Genomic DNA, 20,232 nt, shown 5'->3' on the forward strand with positions numbered 1-20,232 from the left:
CGAGAAGGGCTACCTTTAAAGAGAGATCCGAGCGAAGGAATCGTTCAGAACCTTTTTGGGAATAACACACATTTTATCCCACGTTAATTTTTTTTTTTTTGCGGCACGCGGGCCTTCCTACGTTAATTTTTAACTGAAATTATAGATTTTAAAACTTTGTGAAAAAAATGTTACCATATAACTAGCTGATTTTTTTACAAACTCCTTTCCCAAGTGATTTTTGAAAACTATTCATTCGGGGAGGGTTTTTGTTGTTTTTCTTTAAAGTTTCTATAGCAGTCACTGCATTCCAGTTGAATTAGGTGCTTATGGGATTTCTTAACAAATGACCCACAAGTGCTTTGGAGACTACAGACATTTCTTTGTAAACATGCAGAACAATGTAAAATGAAAAACACTTTAAGTAACTGGAAGAATTAGGCCAGGTCAGTAATGCCACAGCATTCCTACAACCCGAATGCAGGAGAAATGTAGAAGTGTATAAAATGTTGAAATGTAAAATTCAGCACTTCTTTGGGGTTTGCTCCAGAAATGCTGTTGTAAGATTATGCCAAGCTTCTCTCCTTCAAAACCCCAATAGGCTCCAGGACAATGCCTTATTCATGTCTGTACCTCCCAAAGTACCCAGCTGGATACTTGAAACAAAATGTTCCCAAATAGAATTAATCTTAAGAAATTCCTAACTTCTTACCTGCTCCAAGTCCACAGAGTTACAGTCTGAATTTAAATCAAGTCAGGAAATAGTGACTAATTTGTGAAATAGGTAAAGTTTACATTAAGATGAAGAGAACAAGTGATAAGAAGTCTGTGAAAATGATACATGGATCATTAAAAGAAGTAGAAATTATGGACTGTGTTAGCTGGGCTGATAGGATCAGCAAAGTTATATGGCTCAAATTGTATTTAATAAGTGTGAGGGATTTTTTTTCTCTTGTTTTTCTTAGCTCCTTTTCTGAAGGCATATGTTTTCTCCACACTGTAGAGAAGACGTTGGCGTATTTTTTTTCTGTAAAGTCCACATATAAAATTATTAGGCCTTTGGAACCATAGGTTCTCAGTCATGACTACTCAACTCTGTCCTTGTGCAAAAGCAGCCACAGACAGTATGTAAATGAATGGTGGTTTTCCAATAAAACTTTTATTATGGACACTGAAATTGGACTTGCATATAATTTCACAGGACATGAAATGATTCTTCTTGTGATTCTTTTTCAACTGTTTAAAAATCTAAAAATTATTCTTAGTTCTCAAGTCCTACCAAAACAGGCAGTGGTCCAGCTTTGGCCTGCTGGCCACAGTTTGCCAACCCCTGTTGCAGAGGACACTAAGTCAAGCAAACAATGTCTTTATTATATTAATAATGTTAATTTTCACTTTCTTAAGTTTTGCCTACCATAGCTCTATTTGAATATGAAAATATATGAATGTAAATTCAGTTAGTTCTGTTAATAAAGGATCCTTGAATATATTTCCAACATGATCACTTGTGAGCAATCCCTGATGCCTAATTAACTGAAAGATTTAGATTTATAAAGAGTATTACATAATGTAGTCCCTTCTGGAACAAATTATGAAGAAAGCATGATTAAGTATGCTTAATTTGAAAACTCTTGGGCTTATTAGTTATTCCAGATGGTCCCTCAGAAACAGCAGTCATCCTGTACGACTGCCTCAGACAGAGCACAGACGCTGGAATTGAGAAAAAGGACACATCAGCTGTTGGTTGGGTACAGCAGACTAAGAAGGAAATGGCCAGATTGCTGTTGCCCTCTTCTGCTACCCCTGGTCCCAAAGCAGGGTACACTCACATCCTGGCTTTCTCCCCCTTGGACTGTCCACCCTGGGTGAAGCACGCCAAGTCAGTGTCCCCTTAGACCACAACAGAAGTGGCCAGATGACACTTTTCCCTTGTTGGTCCATTTACTTCTCAGACTTGCTCAGAAAGGTGATGCCTAACTGTTACTGCCTCAACTGTCTTCCCTTGCTTTAGGAGGAGGCAAAGTGTAACATAACAGGAACCAAAACTTTTTTTTTTGACAGATGTTGTTAACCAGTAAGAATTTTCTCTGATTCATATAGACAAAACAAAATACATTAAGTCAATACATGCTTAATGTCTAGACCAAAACACATTTAATATTTACTTCTCTTTTTCCCAAGGGGTATAACCACAACAATATCCTTTTGGTCATTCTCCATATGTCAGTGAATTAAAGCAATAACATTTATTTTAGTTAAAAGTATCCATAGAGGGGCTTCCCTGGTGGCGCAGTGGTTGAGAGTCCGCCTGCTGATGCAGGGGACACGGGTTCGTGCCCCGGTCCAGGAGGATCCCACATGCCGCGGAGCGGCTGGGCCCGTGAGCCATGGCCGCTGAGCCTGCGCGTCTGGAGCCTGTGCTCCGCAACGGGAGAGGCCACAACAATGAGAGGCCCGTGTACCGCAAAAAAAAAAAAAAAAAAAAAAAAAAAGTATCCATAGATCCACTGAGGTTTAGTAAGAGTTTAATTTAGGGAAAAACTGGTCCTAAAAGAACATGGCAGGTCACAAAACTATTGGCATAAACTCACTTGTACATTTGTTTATGCAGTTGCTATGTGTGGATGGTCCACTATGTACCAAATACTGAGGCCAGTGGGAAACTAAGACATAGTCTTTGCCCTCAAGGAGCTTATTCTCTTCAGATGAGAGACCAATTAGTATGGACTGGGGAGGGACTTACTGGAGGTAAGCACAGGGGCCTCTGGGAGCTGGCGAGGGGTATCTAAGCCAGACTGTGGCTTGGGTGTATGTTGCATAAAACTTCCTGAAGACCCCATAAAAACTGGGGGGAATGATTTCTACTTTAAAAGAGAACTTACTCTAAAATAATTATTCTATTTTGAAACCTAGAGTCTGAAGAGTAATTATCCATCCAAATTTGAAGACCCTATAATAGTTCCTGTTCAAGAATTTGCATGGGATCAATATCTACAGGAGAAAAAAAGGGTAAAGGATATTTGGGGTGTGGGAAATGAGCCAAGTTTTGCCTGATTTATTTACATATGCATTGGTTTGGAAAAACTGAAGCAGTAATTTTGATACAACTAGATTTTATTTCTCTAAATTACATACTTTTCCTAAATTATTTCAGTCATTTTACCCAGCTGATTTTAAGAAAGAGTCAAACATTTACAGAATTTTCTTTTGGAAAGCATGTGATAAAGGTAAGTTTTAAACTCTCAGTGCTGCTATTTACTCCTGCCGATGGCTACCCCTCTTTCCCGGCATATCACTTACTCATACTTCCTGTGACACCCGGGCACTCAGGTTACTGTGGCCTGGCACTCTTTTTGGCCCTAACTCTGGAAGGTTTCAGTGGTGTCCAGCACAGATATAGCAGGGGAGCATGTAGGGTTGCCTAGGGGAGCTCTGATGGTAGGCGCCAACTTCCCACAGGGTAGCCGTGTCCTAATGGACGCTTCCTTCTCTGCATTCTCCCCCCTAACAGTACCCTTGGAGAACTCCAGACCCTAAGGCTGGCAGAGCTTATCCAGGGATGGCAGATTGGTTTCCTCTTGGGTGCCATCCCTGATTAACTGGTAGTGCTGCCTGGAACATGTGGCATCCTGGCTCAGATACAGCTCACGTTGGGGGGCAGACTAGAATGGGTACGCCTCCTGCTTGTCACCCTTGGCCTAGTCCTGTGGAGAGTTCCAGTCCTGGCTTCCCTGCCCAACCGCATCTCTCAGTGGCTGAGGAGATCCCATTTCCCCTGACCAGAACAGTTTTGGTTGTCCTGTGCTAGATTGCACAAGGATGTCCTGTGATTTACCACGCAGATGGTGCTGCTTTACTTCACTCTCTGCTCAGTCACATGAACGGTGCAAGACTGAGTCAGGAATACCGTATGTTAAGTCTCATACCATTTTCACAGCCACAGTACATTTTCATTATATAATTCAAACAGAACCATAACAAACACTTACCTATGGTGCTTATTATATGCCAGGCACTATTCTAATGACTTCTATAAATATTAACTCTAATCATTACAACAACTAGGGTGACCAGTGGTCCTGGTTTGCCTGGATCTGAGGGGTTTGCTGGAATGCACGAATTTCAATGCTAAAGCTGGGATGGTCCTAGGCAAATCCAGACAGTTGGGCACCCTAACGTAAAACAATGTTTTTCTTCATTTTTATCATCAAACTTCCTAAACTGCCTATCATATCGTGCTCTCCACCTACAGGAGAGCCATGATTTCATGCTTCGTGGTTTGCACCCATTCCTCTTCCGTATTCCCACCATACTCTGAAACACTGGCGTGGATTCCATTCTGCAGTTTCTGACCCTTGTCAGCCTGAGTTGCTAACCTTGAGCTGTTTTGTGTTCTCTTCCTTCTGCTTTTCTCATGGGGCCTGAATGAGGCTTCCTAGGTCATCAATGCTGCTGCTTCCCACATATCCTTAACTCCTGTCTTTCCTTTCTTCCCTCCCCCTCCCTCATCTCCTGGATACTTGCCACCTTAACCTCTTCTTCCTCTTCAGGCCAGCTTTTTGTTCTCCTTTCACATAAGCATTGTCTTATGTTATACATAGTGCTTCTTAGCACATTTGAGGTTAGTTTGCACTGGCCTCAGTGCTTCAGTATAATGTAATGCCAACCATGAGGGATGGCTTCAGAGCCTTTGGGAAGGCCCTTTTTCCCCCTCCAAAAAAAGGCAACATCATACATCTTAGTGCTGGAAAGCCCTAGAAAACATCGGGTCCAGCCTGCTATCTTGAGGCAGGCGATGAGGGCTCCTCATGTATAGATGACACCCAGACAAGGCACGTAATTTTCAGCCTCCGAATAAGGTGTACCTGCTACTGCATTTCTCCTACCAGGCTAGCTAAAATATCCACAATTAAACTTTCCCTCCCCTTTTTAAAGTTTTGTGTCCTGTAAAATGTGAGAACCCTGATGAGTTTCAACATTCCAGGGAGTACTGACCCATAGGCTCAGCGATTGACAGTTCAGCATGAACAAGTTTAGGAAGTGCGGAATCTGAAGCGAGCTCCTCCTGAGAGAAGAGCGGGGAATGGAGCACGCTGGCAGCTGAAGGCAAACCGTTCCCCAAACTGGCGTTTCTCCAAGTGCGGTCTCCAGACCAGCCGCAGCAGCAGCGTCCCATGGGATGTTGTTAGAAATGCAGATTCTCAGGCCCCACCCCAGAATCAGAAACTTGGGGTGGGGCTCAGGAAACTAATTCTGACTGCCCACTAAAATTGGAGAACAGCTGTCCCAGATGGTGCGTGGCTTTGCCAGGACTGGCACCGGGTAATAACAACCCAGATCTACTCAGAGGCCACATTATTCAGTGGCCACACACTGAGGGTTAGGAGGTTGGCTGGCAGTGCTGTATGGATAAAAACACCAATGCACTTCATTCTTAGGGGCTTAGGGCTTAAAAGTGTTAAGGAGGGACTTCCCTGGTGGTCCAGTGGTTAAGACTCTGCACTTCCACTGCAGGGGGCACAGGTTTGATGCCTGGTCGGGGAACTAAGATCCCACATGCTGCGTAACCAAAAAATAAATAAATAAATTACTTGAGTTTAAAAAAAAAAAATTGTTATGGAAGGTGAGTTCTCTTCCTCACGGCCCCTGGTGTGCCCCGCAAACTGCTGCTGGCCCTCAGGAGGCATTTCCTCACCTGGTCTGATTTCCCTCCATCAAAAAAGCGTTCTTTCCATCCTTCCCATTGAAAACCATGTCTTATTTAGGACCCCTAACCAACTATGCCTACAGTAAAATGTGCTTCAGAAATGAAGCTAAAAGATTGCATTTTGTTTTCAAATTAATATAACAAGTATGCTATGCACACAGACTTTTATTACCAGATTACCATGTTTTCTAAGATCGTACCATTTTAAAGATCACTGTTAGGTCATTCTTTGATTTCAACACCATCAGAGTCTTGAAAATGTTCTTAAATTCCCTTTGAGAGCAAAATTCTGAAAGACGGCAAAAAAAATATTTTAAAGATTCAGTCCTAGGGTTGATTCAAGCTCTGGCTTGTGGGTTTAGCTAAGTTCCCCCCTATCCCTACCCCCAACCCCCACTACATTTTTTTGCTCCTTTTCCTTTACAGGAACTTAAGAAAGAAATCTGGGAATATTCTTCCTATGTGATGTGTTTTATTAACGGTCAGCTCCTGGGTGATGCACTTGATCTTCAGAAATGGGCCCACAAAGTGTGGGATATAGTTGACTTTAAGCCTCCTGCACTTTACGAAGCACTTACTATGGATTATTCTGCCAAATTCTTAAGAGACACGAAGGCAAGTTGCACTAATTTTTTAAAGGAAAATAGTGGAATCTTTGAGCATTTACATTGATTGACCATTAATTACTGATAACCTAGCAAAGGGAATATAAAAGAGTAAGAGACTACGTTAAGTTCTCAATGACCTTATGATCCAGTTGCAAAGGATTCATGGCAGGGTTTGGCTTGGTGGTGTGTAAAGCAAGCCTATCTCACAGCAGGCAGATGGCGCCGGGAGAAGATCATCCCTGTTCAAACATTTCTACTCCCAGCTAGAAGCGTATATGCATTAATTATCATCTATTTAAAAATATTAAGACCTTCCCCCTCAGAGAAGGTCAAGCCTATCCTTCATTCACCTTTAGCATGAAATATTTTAATTAATACTTTCTAACACCTAAGTGACAGCTACTGCACTAGAGAATGGCAAGTTTGAGAAGGTGATGTTTTAAAGCATGACACATAGTTGTCAAGAGTAGGACTAGACAAGCTATGGCACTGGGGAGGTTTCCAATGGCAGAGGACAGCTAGGAAGCGTGAGGTCCAGAGAGCAAGAGACAGCCATCAGGGTGGAATGGCAATAGAGGTAAAAGTATGTAATTTTGCTCAGAAACCTTGTAGCCAACAGCTACCACATGCTGAAAATTATTTCACGCCCATGGTGGCCTGTGCCTACATAAAGACCCAGTGCTAGGATCTGAGTTGTGCAAAGGCAAAGACCTTGTCTCGTTCACCCTTGTTCAACCACTGACTTGAACAGAATCTGAAACACTGGAGGTGCTCAGTGAATATTTTGTTGAATAAACAATGCACTTGGAAAATGCTTGAAACTCTAGGGTGTGGGGAGGAAGTTAACATTCATAGCAGTTCATTCCCAAAGGGTCAGGCGTCTAGAAGTACATGGTGTACTCTGGGAATGGCAGGGGACAGCAGGGAGGCCAGAATTAGTGGGAAACGACACTGGGAAAATGAGAATCAGTCAGGATTCTTGGTGCCAACAGTACCAAGCTGTTCTAACTAACTTGAGGAGAAAAAGTATGTATTAAAAGGATGTTGGGGGGGCTTCCCTGGTGGCTCAGTGGTTGAGAGTCCGCCTGCCGATGCAGGGAACACAGGTTCGTGCCCCAGTCTGGGAAGATCCCACATGCCGCGGAGCGGCTGGGCCCGTGAGCCATGGCCACTGAGCCTGCATGTCCAGAGCCTGTGCTCCACAACGGGAGAGGCCACAACAGTGAGAGGCCCACATACTGCAAAAAAAAAAAAAAAAAAAAAAAGGATGTTGGTAACCTCACAATTGACAGGAAAGCTGGAGAACCAGCTTTGGAAAGCAGGCAGGAACCAAGGGAGACCTGGCAGCAGGAAAACATGGCCAGAGTCATGCCCCAGGAATGTGCAGCCAGGATGCTGCCATGGGTGCCCAATGGCCCTAATGCTGCCTTCACCAAGCATAACTTCTCAGCTCTCCTTGGGTCTTTGTCACTTCCTAGACATCTAAGGCCCCGGGCAGGAGCACCTGACTAGTTGAGCCCAGGTTATATCCCCACACCCTGGCTCACACGTAGCGGGGAAAGAGAGGAGGTTCTCCGGAGGCTGGTGCAACCTTGTGAGGAGTTTCTCAAATAGGAAAGGTGCTTAGATGTTTAAAAAAAACAAACAACAAACAAACCCCAAAACCAGATCCACTAGAGAAAGGTTGAACTTACTGTCCACTCTTAACCAGTTAGTTAGATTTCATCCAGAAGGAAGTAAGCCAACAGAACTTTTCATCAAGAGTATGACAACATCTTCTTTGGTGTTTCGGAAAAAATTTTAGGGCTGTGACCAAACAGGGTACAGTGGGGAAAGCTTGGTGGCAGGGCGGCCATTTGGAAATTTGCTATAATAGTGTGAGCTAGAAATAATGACAGCCTGAATTAATTAGTGGCAGTAAGGAGAGAGGACCCAGATTCCGGAGAAAATCCTTGGATTTTTTGCACAGAGGCTAGATTTTTTGTGCTGAGTAAAACCCAGGGACTTGTTTACTTCTGGTTTGGAACGATATAGCAGACAATTAGGTTTGGCTGCTAGGTGACATTATCTTGTGTCACAGTCACTCTCTTTTCATTAGAATTTTTAGAATTATCTACTCTTGACAACCACATAAAGATAATATATTGATGCCCAGGGAAGTTTAATGATGTCTGAATGCACTCACTCACTTCAGAAATCAATTATGACTTGCAATATGTCCTTTTTCCTCCTAAGCCTATGAAGTTTACTATACTATGCCTCTTATTCTAAAGTTATAATATTCTTTTATAATTAAGAACTTGTAGTACAGAAGCTTAGAGGCACAAACAATTAATTATAATAAGTATGGATGTAATACTTCATTCCTGGATGCCAGATATTACAATACTATTTCAGTCTTTTAATTTAAAAAAAAGCTTAGAGCGACATAAAATAATGATAGTGATACAACTAAAAGTGATTTCATTTATGCCTCCTAGACTCTTAAGAAATAGGGCAGGGCAAATTATGTACTTGTTAAATCAGGCAGCATTTTTATATATGAGAATGGTGCCTAAGAGTTGAAATGTATTCCATTAGATGTGTTCTGCTCCCTAAATGAATGCTACTGTGATGGACAACAGTGTTTTCACTTTGATGCCTCTTTGTAGGGCTAGACAAGGGCTCACAAATGTTAGTTGTCTCTACCAGAAAGTATGTCAATTGAAAACAAGAGCTGGGGGTATCTGGGAGTATGAGGTCATGAATGAAATAACTCAAAAGCACATCATCCTCTCTTTCCTACCCCTGGTATGGTACCTCCTATTCATATAGTGGCCTTATTTTCCTGCTCAGAAAGACTATGGCCTGGCTCTGCTCAGCTAATCTGTGCAGTCTCTGAAAATCCAGAACACACAGTAACCAAATCCATGGGCTCATGTTGGATCATTTCCCAGAATTACTCAGGAAAGAAAAGAATTCCCAGTCTGCTGCTTTTTCCAGAGGGAATGACCAGTGTTCCTTTCCACACCCAGTTTGTGATGCAGTGGATATATAGGCCATGTGCTGTCAGTCTTGTGTGATAGGTTAATGTGATTCAGAGCTTTACCACTTAAGGGTTTTAAAAAGCATGTTATTTAGGTAGTAAAATTTTGGTATAATGAAACAAGCATCCTTAAGTCATTCTTTTAATTTTGCTGTTACATTATCTACTGTTAATGCTGTCAATCATCTTATCACTGAAAACATTATTCTATTATATTTTTGGTCATTTCTAAAACTTTCTGCTAAAACACTGACCTGCATTACCTTCTTCTCTCTAATTTTAATAGCATGATTTTGTGTTCTTGGACATTTCTATTGATTTTTATCCAATCGGAAGATTGATTTTTGAGGTAAGAGGTTTTTGGTTGTTGTTTTTTAATAAGTTGGGGGGAGTGACAATCTCTGTCAAAATGCTAAGTTTTTAATCTATGAAACCTTTTCTCTTTATTTTTAGCTGTATTGTGATGCATGTCCCAAAACATGTAAAAATTTTCAGATCCTGTGCACAGGAAAAGCAGGGTTTTCCCAAAGTGGCATCAGGCTACATTACACAGGTTCCATTTTTCATCGAGTGGTACGGAATGGTTGGATACAAGGAGGAGGTGAGTTTAAAAGCTTAAATACAACTTAGTTGCAACATTAAATCAAAATGTCCAAACTTTTGTTCATCTGCCTTTGTGAAATTCATACAGAATTAGATATATTTAATATTAGATGTTACATATATATTTAAAGGATGTTTTATATGGCCAAATGATGAATTAAGATATTCATACTTTTTAAAAAAATTCCCTGATTTTTAAAATAAACAAATCTAAAGTGTGTCACCAGGAATATTCCAGGTTAAAAAGTAATACAAGCAAGTAGGATAGAGCAGAAGCAAGAAGAACTACAATCCTGCAGCCTGTGGAACGAAAACCACATTCACAGAAAGATAGACAAGATGAAAAGGCAGAGGACTATGTACTAGATGAAGGAACAAGATAAAACCCCAGAAAAACAACTAAATGAAGTGGAGATAGGCAACCTTCCAGAAAAAGAATTCAGAATAATGATAGTTAAGATGATCCAGGACCTCAGAAAAAGAATGGAGGCAAAAGATCGAGAAGGTGAAAGAAATGTTTAACAAAGACCTGACCTAGAAGAATTAAAGAACAAACAAACAGAGATGAACAATACAGTAACTGAAATAAAAAATACACTAGAAGGAATCAGTAGAAGAATAACTGAGGCAGAAGAACGGGTAAGTGACCTGGAAGACAGAATGCTGGAATTCACTGCCGTGAAACAGAATAAAGAAAAAAGAATGAAAAGAAATGAAGACCAAGAGACCTCTGGGACAACATTAAATGCAACAACATTCACATTATAGGGGGTCCCAGAAGGAGAAGAGAGAGAGAAAGGACCTGAGAAAATATGTGAAGAGATTATAGTCGAAAACTTCAGTAACATGGGAAAGAAAATAGCCACCCAAGTCCAGGAAGTACAGAGAGTCCCAGGTAGAATAAACTCAAGGAGAAACATGCCAAGACACATAGTAATCAAATTGACAAAAATTAAAGACAAAGAAAAATTATTAAAAGCAACAAGGGAAAAACGACAACATACAAGGGAACTCCCATAAGGTTAACAGCTGATTTCTCAGCAGAAACTCTACGAACCAGAAGGGAGTGGCATGATATATTTAAAATGAAAGGGAAGAACCTACAACAAGATTACTCTACACTGGCAAAGATCTCATTCAGATTTGATGGAGAAATCAAAAGCTTTACAGACAAGCAAAAGTTAAGAGAATTCAGCACCACCAAACCAGCTCTACAACAAATGCTAAAGGAACTTCCCTAAGTAGGAAACACAAGAGAAGAAAAGGACCTACAAAAACAAACCCAAAACAATTAAGAAAACAGTAACAGGAACATACATATTGATAATTACCTTAAATGTGAATGGATTAAATGCTCCAACCAAAAGACACAGGCTTGCTGAATGGATACAAAAACAAGACCTGTATATATGCTGTCTACAAGAGACCCACTTCAGACCTAGGGACATATACATATTGAAAGTGAGGGGATGGAAAAAGATACTCCATGCAAATGGAAATCAAAAGAAAGCTGGAGTAGAAATACTCGTATCAGATAAAATACACTTTAAAATAAAGAATGTTACAAGAGACAAAGAAGGACACTACATAATGATCAAGGGATCAATCCAAGAAGATACAACAATTATAAATGTATATGCACCCAACATAGGAACACCTCAATATATAAGGCAAATGCTAACAGCTTTAAAAGAGGAAATCAACAGTAAAACAATAATAGTGGGGGACTTTAATACCTCACTTACAGCAATGGACAGATCATCCAGACAGAAAATTAATAAGGAAACACAAGCTTTAAATGACAAAATACACCAGATAGATTTAATTGATATTTATAGGACATTCCATCCGAAAACAGCACATTACGCTTTCTTCTCAAGTGCGCACGGAACATTCTCTAGGATAGATCACATCTTGGGTCACAAATCAAGCCTCAGTAAATTTGAGAAAATTGAAATCGTATCAAGCATCTTTTCCAACCACAACACTATAAGATTAGAAATCAGTTTCAGGGAAAAAAATGTAAAAAACACAAACACATGGAGGCTAAACAATACATTACTAAATAACCAAGAGATCATTGAAGAAATCAAAGAGGAAATCAAAAAATACCTAGAGACAAATGACAATGAAAACATGATGATCCAAAACCTATGGGATGCAGCAAAAGCAGTTCTAAGACAGAAGTTTATAGCGATGCAATCCTACCTCAAGAAACAAGAAAAATCTCAAATAAACAATCTAACCTTACACCTAAAGGAACCTGAGAAAGAACAACAAACAAAAGCCAAAGTTAGTAGAAGGAAAGAAATCATAAAGATCAGAGCAGAAATAAATGAAATAGAAACAAAGAAAACAATAGCAAAGATCAATAAAACTAAAAGCTGGTTGAGAAGATAAACAAAATTGATACACCTTTAGCCAGACTCATCAAGAAAAAGAGGGAGAGGACTCAAATCAGTAAAATTAGAAATGAAAAAGGAGAAGTTACAATGGACACCACAGAAATACAAAGCATCATAAGAGACTACTACAAGCAACTCTATGCCAATAAAATGGACAACCTGGAAGAAATGGACAAATTCTTAGAAAAGTATACCCTTCCAAGACTGAACCAGGAAGAAATAGAAAATACGAACAGACCAATCACAAGTAATTAAATTGAACCTGTGATTAAAAATCTTCCAAAAAACGAAAGTCCAGGACCAGATGGCATCACAGGTGAATTCTATCAAACATTTAGAGAAGAGCTAACACCCATCCTTCTCAAACTTTTCCAAAAAACTGCAGAGGAAGGAATACTCCCAAACTCATTCTACAAGGCCACCATCACCCTGATACCAAAACCAGACAAAGATACTACAAAAAAAGAAAATTACAGAATAATATCACTGATAAATACAGATGCAAAACTCCTCAGCAAAATACTAGCAAACAGAATCCAACAACACATTAAAAGGATCATACACCATGATAAAGTGGGATTTATCTCAGGGATGCAAGGATTCTTCAATATATGCAAATCAATCAATGTAATACACCATATTAACAAATTGAAGAATAAAAACCATATGATCATCTCAATAGATGCAGAAAAAGCTTTTGTCAAAATTCAGCACAAATTTATGATAAAAACTCTCCGGAAAGTGGGCATAGAGGGAACCTACCTCAACGTAATAAAGGCCATATATGACAAACCCACAGCAAACATCATTCTCAATGGTGAAAAACTGAAAGCATTTCCTCTAAGATCAGGAACAAGACAAGGATGTCCACTCTCACCACTATTATTCAGCATAGTTTTGGAAGTCCAGCTACGGCAATCAGAGAAGAAAAAGAAATAAAAGGAATACAAATTGGAAAAGAAGAAGTAAAACTGTCACTGTTTGCAGATGACATTATACTATACATAGAGAATCCTAAAGATGCCACCAGAAAACTACTAGAGCTATTCAGTGAATTTGGTAAATTTGCAGGATACAAAATTAATGCACAGAAATCTCTTGCATTCCTATACACTAACAATGAAAGATCAGAAGGAGAAATTGAGGAAACAATCCCATTCACCATTGCAACAAGAAGAATAAAATACCGAGGAATAAACCTACCTAAGGAGGTAAAAGACCTGTACTCAGAAAACTATAAGACAGTAATGAAAGAAATCAAAGATGACACAAACAGATGGAGAGATATACCATGCTCTAGGATTGGAAGAATCAATATTGTGAAAATGACTATACTACACAAAGCAATCTACATATTCAATGCAATCCCTGTCAAATTACCAATGGCATTTTTTACAGAACTAGAACAAAAAAGCTTAAAATTTGTATGGAAACACAAAAGACCCCAAATAGCCAAAGCAATCTTGAGGAAAAAAAAAACGGAGCTGGAGGGATCAGACTCCCTGACTTCAGACTATACTACAAAGCTACAGTAATCAAGACAATATGGTACTGGCACAAAAACAGAAATATAGATCAATGGAACAGGATAGAAAGCCCAGAGATAAACCCACACACCTATGGTCAACTAATCTATGACAAAAGAGGCAAGGATATACAATGGAGAAAAGACAGTCTCTTCAATAAGTGGTGCTGGGAAAACTGGACAGCTACATGTAAAAGAATGAAATTAGAACACTCCCTAACACCATACACAAAAATAAACTCCAAATGGATTACAGACTGAAATGTAAGACCGGACACTACAAAACTCTTAGAGGAAAACATAGGAAGAACACTCTTTGACATAAATCACAGCAAGATCTTTTTTGATCCACTTCCTAGAGTAATGGAAATAAAAACAAAAATAAACAAGTGGGACCTAATGAAACTTCAAAGCTTCTGCACAGCAAAGGAAACCATAAACAAGACGAAAAGACAACCCTCAGAATGGGAGAAAATATTTGCAAATGAATCAATGGACAAAGAATTAATCTCCAAAATATATAAACAGCTCATGCAGCTCAATATTAAAAAAACAAACAACCCAGTCAAAAAATGGGCAGAATACCTAAATAGACATTTTTCCAAAGAGGACATACAAATGGCCAAGAGGCACATGAAAAGCTGCTCAACATCACTAATTATTAGAGAAATGCAAATCAAAACTGCAATGAGGTATCACCTCACACTGGTTAGAATGGGAATCATCAGAAGATCTACAAACAACAAATGCTGGAGAGGGTGTGGAGAAAAGGGAACCCTCTTGCACTGTTGGTGGGAAATGTAAATTGATACAGCCACTATGGAGAACAGTATGGAGGTTCCTTAAAAAACTAAAAATAGAATTACCATATGACCCAGCAATCCACTACTGGGCATATACCCAGAAAAAACCATAATTCAAAAAGACACATGCACACCCCAGTGTTCACTGCAGCACTATTTACAATAGCCAGGTCATGGAAGCAACCTAAATGCCCATCGACAGATGAATGGATAAAGATGTGGTGCATATATACAATGGAATATTATTCAGCCATAAAAAGGAACGAAATTTGGTCATTTGTAGAGACATGGATGGACCTAGAGACTGTCATACAGAGTGACGTCAGAAAGCGAAAAAGAAATATCGTATATTAAGCCATAGAATCTAGAAAAATGGTACAGATGAACAGTTTGCAAGGCAGAAATAGAGACACAGATGTAGAGAACAAATGTATCGACACCAAGGAGGGGAAAGCAGGGAGGCGGGGGTTGTGGTGGGATGAATTGGGAGATTGGGATTGATATATATGCACTAATATGTATAAAATAGATAACTAATAAGAACCTGCTGTATTAAAAAAAAATTCAAAAATTAAGAAAAAAGGATAACATTTTTTTAACCAAAAGATAATTTTAAATGCTCACCTAAAAAAAGGTGTATGTAGAAAATACAGTGCTTTTAAGAAACATACTAAAGGTGGGAATTTGAAAACAGAATGAAAGAAAAACAGCTTATTTCTCACCAAAGATGTTACATTGTTACAACTGCAGTAAGATCTAAAGCATTTTGGTCTGCATCTTTGCTTTCCATTCAGGTCAGTCCTTTGGCTTTACACAGACTAGGTGCCTGATTAGCAGCACAAAATTCAATTTTGGAGGCTTTTTAGGAGATATCCCATAGGGAACAATCAGGCAGCAATTTAAAATTAATTGGCTTAGTGTGGAAGGCGATTTGCTTGAACTTGATGAAATATGCAGGGGCTTAAATTAATAATGTTTCATTATTTTTCTATAATCTGGAACATTCTGAGGCTGATAAGGAGGAAAATGTAGATTTAATCCAAGTATCTTGTATGTAAATCAACTGTTTTTTCCTCAGTTTCTCTAAGATATCACCAATACTGTTTTCTAACCTTATTATTTTTCACTTTATATAGTATTCATCTTCATATGTCAATATACATAAACACATAAAATGTTCAGGGTCTGCCTAATTTTTCATCATAGTGCTATGCCAATTTAATTAATTTCCCATTGGTGAACATTTAGACTGTTCTCCATTTTTTGTTAGTATAAAACAATCCTCAAGAGGGCCCATATCGGGACTTCCCTGGTGGCGCAGTGGTTAAGAATCTGCCTGCCAATGCGGGGGACATGGGTTTGAGCCCTGGTCCGGGAAGATGCCACATGATGCGGAGCAACTAAGCCTGCCCCCACAACTACTGAGCCTGTGCTCTAGAGCCCGCGAGACACAACTACTGAGCCCGCGCACCACAACTACTGAAGCCCACGTGCCTAGAGCCTGTGCTCTGCAACAAGAGAAGCCACTGCAATGAGAAGCCCGTGCACCGCAGCGAAGAGTAGCCCCTGCTCACCACAGCTAGAGAAAGGCCCGAAGCCTGAAGAGTAGCCCCTGCTCACCACAGCTAGAGAAAGCCCGAAGCAGCAACGAAGACCCAACGCAGCCAAAAAAAAAAAAATTAATTAAAAAAAATAATTTAAAAAAAAAGGGCCCATATCAGTGTCTCCTGATACTTAGTTCAGTGTTGACTCTGATGTGTTTGGCTTCCGGAGGCTGTGTTCTTCTTTGTTTTGCTTTTGGCTAGACCTCCCCTCACCGCTGTGAGCCCCAGAGCAAAGTTTGGGAAAAGTAGGCCATGTTACTTGTCTATTTATTTGAAGTAAAATTTCCAAATAGTAAGTGTATAGGTCTCAGGTCATGGTTTCAGATCACAAGGCAGGGATGTTTAAGGACAGTTTGCAAAAGAAATTCTGGTTACTAAATTCAAATCCAAACTGATACATACAAGTTGTACCATGCTGGATAAGGCACTTGTCATCTCTGAATAAGTTTCTTAATCATAATTATAATATCACAGGTTGTGGTGAGGATTCAATGACATGGTATATTGAAAGTGCCAAGCTTTTTAAGTATTCTCTTCCTTCAGATGTCAGATTCCCACAGGGCTGTGAGTAGAATTTCGGAGTACAGGAGCTAAGTGTGGTTTGGTGTTGTGCCTTAGGATGCTTCCAGGCACTATTGCTCGCCCTTTGGGACCAACAGGCCCCACACAGCCATCCTTCTCCCCCCAAGCCCATCTCATCTTCTGACCTCTCCCTCTTGCTCACTCTGCTCCACACATTAGGCTCCTTGCTGTTCCTTAGCACATCAAGCATATGTGTGCCCTGAGGTCTTTTGTCGTTTCTTTTGCCTGAGATATCTACACCCAGCTATTCCTCCATGTATGCCCTTGCATCGACCCCTGATCTGTTTCTGATTTTTGCTGAGTTTATCTCAGCAGGGACTACATGACCACCCTATTCAAAAACTGCCACCTTCCTCTTCATATACCTCTCCTCACCCCCTTCTCTGCTACTCTCCTATCCCCTTACCCAGCTTTATTTTTCTTCCTAGCACTTTTCACCACTGGACATACTATTAATATTTCTTTGTTAACTGATTTATTGTCTGTTTCTTTTCACTAGAATATAAGTTCCATGTGGGCAGAGATTTTTATCTATTTTGTTCAATGTTATATCCTCAGGTTGGAGAACAGTGCCTGGCATATAGTAGATGCTTTTTAAGAATTTGTTAAAAGAATGAATGAATGAATGGATAGTTAAACAGGAAATATATATTCTGTTCATTTCTGAAGTATGAAGTTAATGAAGATACCAAGTTATGAAGCCACTTTGGCAGTTATTAAGCCTCTTTGTGGCTCCCATAGCCCTACTGCCTTTAGAAGGATCTCTTGAGATATAGTTTAATACATTTTATCATCATCATGGTCATCAGAATGATGGTAAAGATGATAATGAGAGGATACATTCCATAAGTGTGTGATGCTGCACAATAGTAATGGCCACTAATGAAGGAGCATGACACTCTGCCAGGCACCACACCATGTGCTCTCCCTACATGACTGCCTTTAACCCTCAGAACTACTTGGGAGGCACTTCCCATTATCCCTGTCTATATAGATGAGGAAACAGTTTTGGAAAAGGTAACCAACATCAAGATTGAAATCAAAATCATCTGACTTTGAAGTTTACTTTTAACCACTATTCTGCATTGCTGAATTTGTTGCCAGAAGTATAGAAATATTAGATATCCAAAGCTGAATTCAAGGGGGTGGGTTATGGACACAAAAAATATTAAATACTGATTGAAATGGTGTCAATATAAAATATTCACCTGGGAGATCTAAAGCAAAGGGCAAGAGTAATGGCAGGTGTTAGAGACAGAGGGCAAGGGAGTGTCACTGGTATTTACATAAGTTGGCAAGGGAGGGGAATCACCTGGGCAGATTTGCCTGAGCTGAAGGAACTGGTGCTAGAGGACATTCACGTTCCACACATCTGGATTTAGCCTGGGGCTACTGCAGCAGGCTCCTGAAAATAGCCATAGGCTGGGGGTGAGTGGGAGGGTGGGGGCAGAAGTATCAGGCAGAGTAGTTGGAGACTTAAGGTTTATCAGTTAACTTCTGAGCCAGCTTTATGAATAGTATAATTTAAATGCTATATGCCCCTGTCCTGCATAAATTCTCTCCCCATGCTTGCATCAGATTTCTTTAAAATAGCACAGACTCTTTTATTATACAGTACTCATATTGAGTTTAAATGGCACAGTCCTTCAACAGTTATTTATTGCGCACTATTCAAGGAGGGTGGTCTACAGAGCTGAAGGAAGTAAAGGGGGTGATGGGGAAAACACAGCCCTCAGAGACCTCTAGTTTCATTAAAGCTAGCTTTGCTTCCCTGGTAGCTGTGAATTGATAAAATAACTTGTGCATGGAGGATTTTTATAGTAGGATCATTGCCTAAGCCAAAATATGCATATAATGCATATCACGTGAAACAAGTCCTATAAATATCATTTTTTAAAAACCTCATTATATTACGAAGGAACTTCTTTTCTAAAATACCAGATACATGAGTTATATCACCATAGGGCAAGGAATAAAAATTTGAACATTAATTCTTTTTAGAGTATCTATTTTTATTCTTGCGTTAAAAAGACCTTACTGTTCCTATTTCATCCTCTCAGCTTAATCTTTCCATTTTTCTGGAAAGCAAGATGTATCATGGAATAACTTGTGAAATAAGCAGAATTTATATGAACACACACTCTTTAAATCGTGACCACAATTATAATTTAATACTTCATCATTTCAAAGGTTTTGCATTAAATTTAACTTATTTCAGAGTTATGAGGGAAAAAAATGGGATCATAAATGTAAAACTACTTACAAAATACAAGTGAAATCATCATAGAAATATTTTCATGGTATAGATATTAAACAATTAGGTAACTTACTCTAGTTATTGTTATAAGTGGAATCATAAAGCATTCTTTCCCTGCCATTACTATATTTTCTTTTTTAGTCTCAGAATGTTAATGTTTATTTATTGCTGTTTCTCAGATATAGTTGCTGGAAAAGGAGATGGTGGAGAGTCAATTTATGGACCAACATTTGAAGGTATGTATCTTTAAATTTTGTCAGTCACATTTTAATTGATTATTCAAATTTAACAGGACTGGATGATTTCACAACCCCAAATTAGATAGTGTTTGGGGTAATATACTACAAGTACACATACTAAAAGTGGGAATTTAAAATAGGGTAGGTGGGAAGGCATCCCAGTCCAGTTCAGTACAGTTTTGTACATAAAATTTTTCACTTGCCTAATTATGTTATTTCTTTAGGATAAGTTTCTAGAATTAGGATTGTAGGGATAGAAGGGAATTTATATTTTTAAGCCTTGTACTTTGCCATGCTCACACTTAGAATTGGTACCTTGATAATCATCCTACTAAGACTGCTGTTGGGGATTCTGGAAAGATGATAGTGGTGGTGGCATAGTTCTTTAATTTTTTGAAATCCCAACATAAATACAGACCAAAAAAATTAGATAGGAAAACTAAAGACCCATGGATAACACAACAAAACTAGGTGACAAGGTATCTACATGAATTCCAAATATAAACAGGTAAGGACAAACTACCAACAGCCACAAAATCTGCATGGTATCAGCATGTATGTGAGAGAAAGCAGGGCATCTGACAGAGCTGAGAATATAGAACTCCACAATAGGCAATAGCAGTTGAGTGCATGGAGCCCCTCATAAGGCTTGAGGAGGCTGGAGCAGTCTAACCTCTGCGAACTCTCAAAACCGATCTGAAAGGCCTCTCTTTCAGGAAGGAAGAAGTGCTGGGAATGGAATAAAAATTATGCAGGTATCGGGACAACAGTGATAAAGAGGGAAAGGCAACAGAGTCAGGAAATCTCAGAAAGCAAGTTGCCACACAGCTGAACAACACATGAAAATAGCAGAAGAGGGAACTTTGTGAAGTTAGGAAAACTACCTTCCTTCTAA

The 20,232-nt window shown here is 39.5% G+C and overlaps 1 protein-coding gene across 3 annotated transcripts in view; it reads left to right on the forward strand.

Moving 5' to 3' along the window:
• PPIL6 (peptidylprolyl isomerase like 6) overlaps positions 1-20,232 on the forward strand; it is a 34,248-nt gene that overhangs the window by 310 nt on the left and 13,706 nt on the right. For 2 of the 3 annotated variants that reach the window (XM_033418708.2, XM_004264738.2), the window contains exons 2-6: positions 2,893-2,988; positions 6,113-6,301; positions 9,606-9,668; positions 9,773-9,920; positions 19,278-19,334. In XM_033418708.2, the coding sequence (XP_033274599.1) occupies positions 2,893-2,988; positions 6,113-6,301; positions 9,606-9,668; positions 9,773-9,920; positions 19,278-19,334 (553 nt within the window). The remainder of the gene's footprint in view (positions 1-2,892; positions 2,989-6,112; positions 6,302-9,605; positions 9,669-9,772; positions 9,921-19,277; positions 19,335-20,232) is intronic. The other variant, XM_049695316.1, reaches the window with a different exon arrangement.

Source organism: Orcinus orca, chromosome 12, assembly GCF_937001465.1.
Source record: "Orcinus orca chromosome 12, mOrcOrc1.1, whole genome shotgun sequence".
Classification (NCBI taxonomy): domain Eukaryota; kingdom Metazoa; phylum Chordata; class Mammalia; order Artiodactyla; family Delphinidae; genus Orcinus; species Orcinus orca.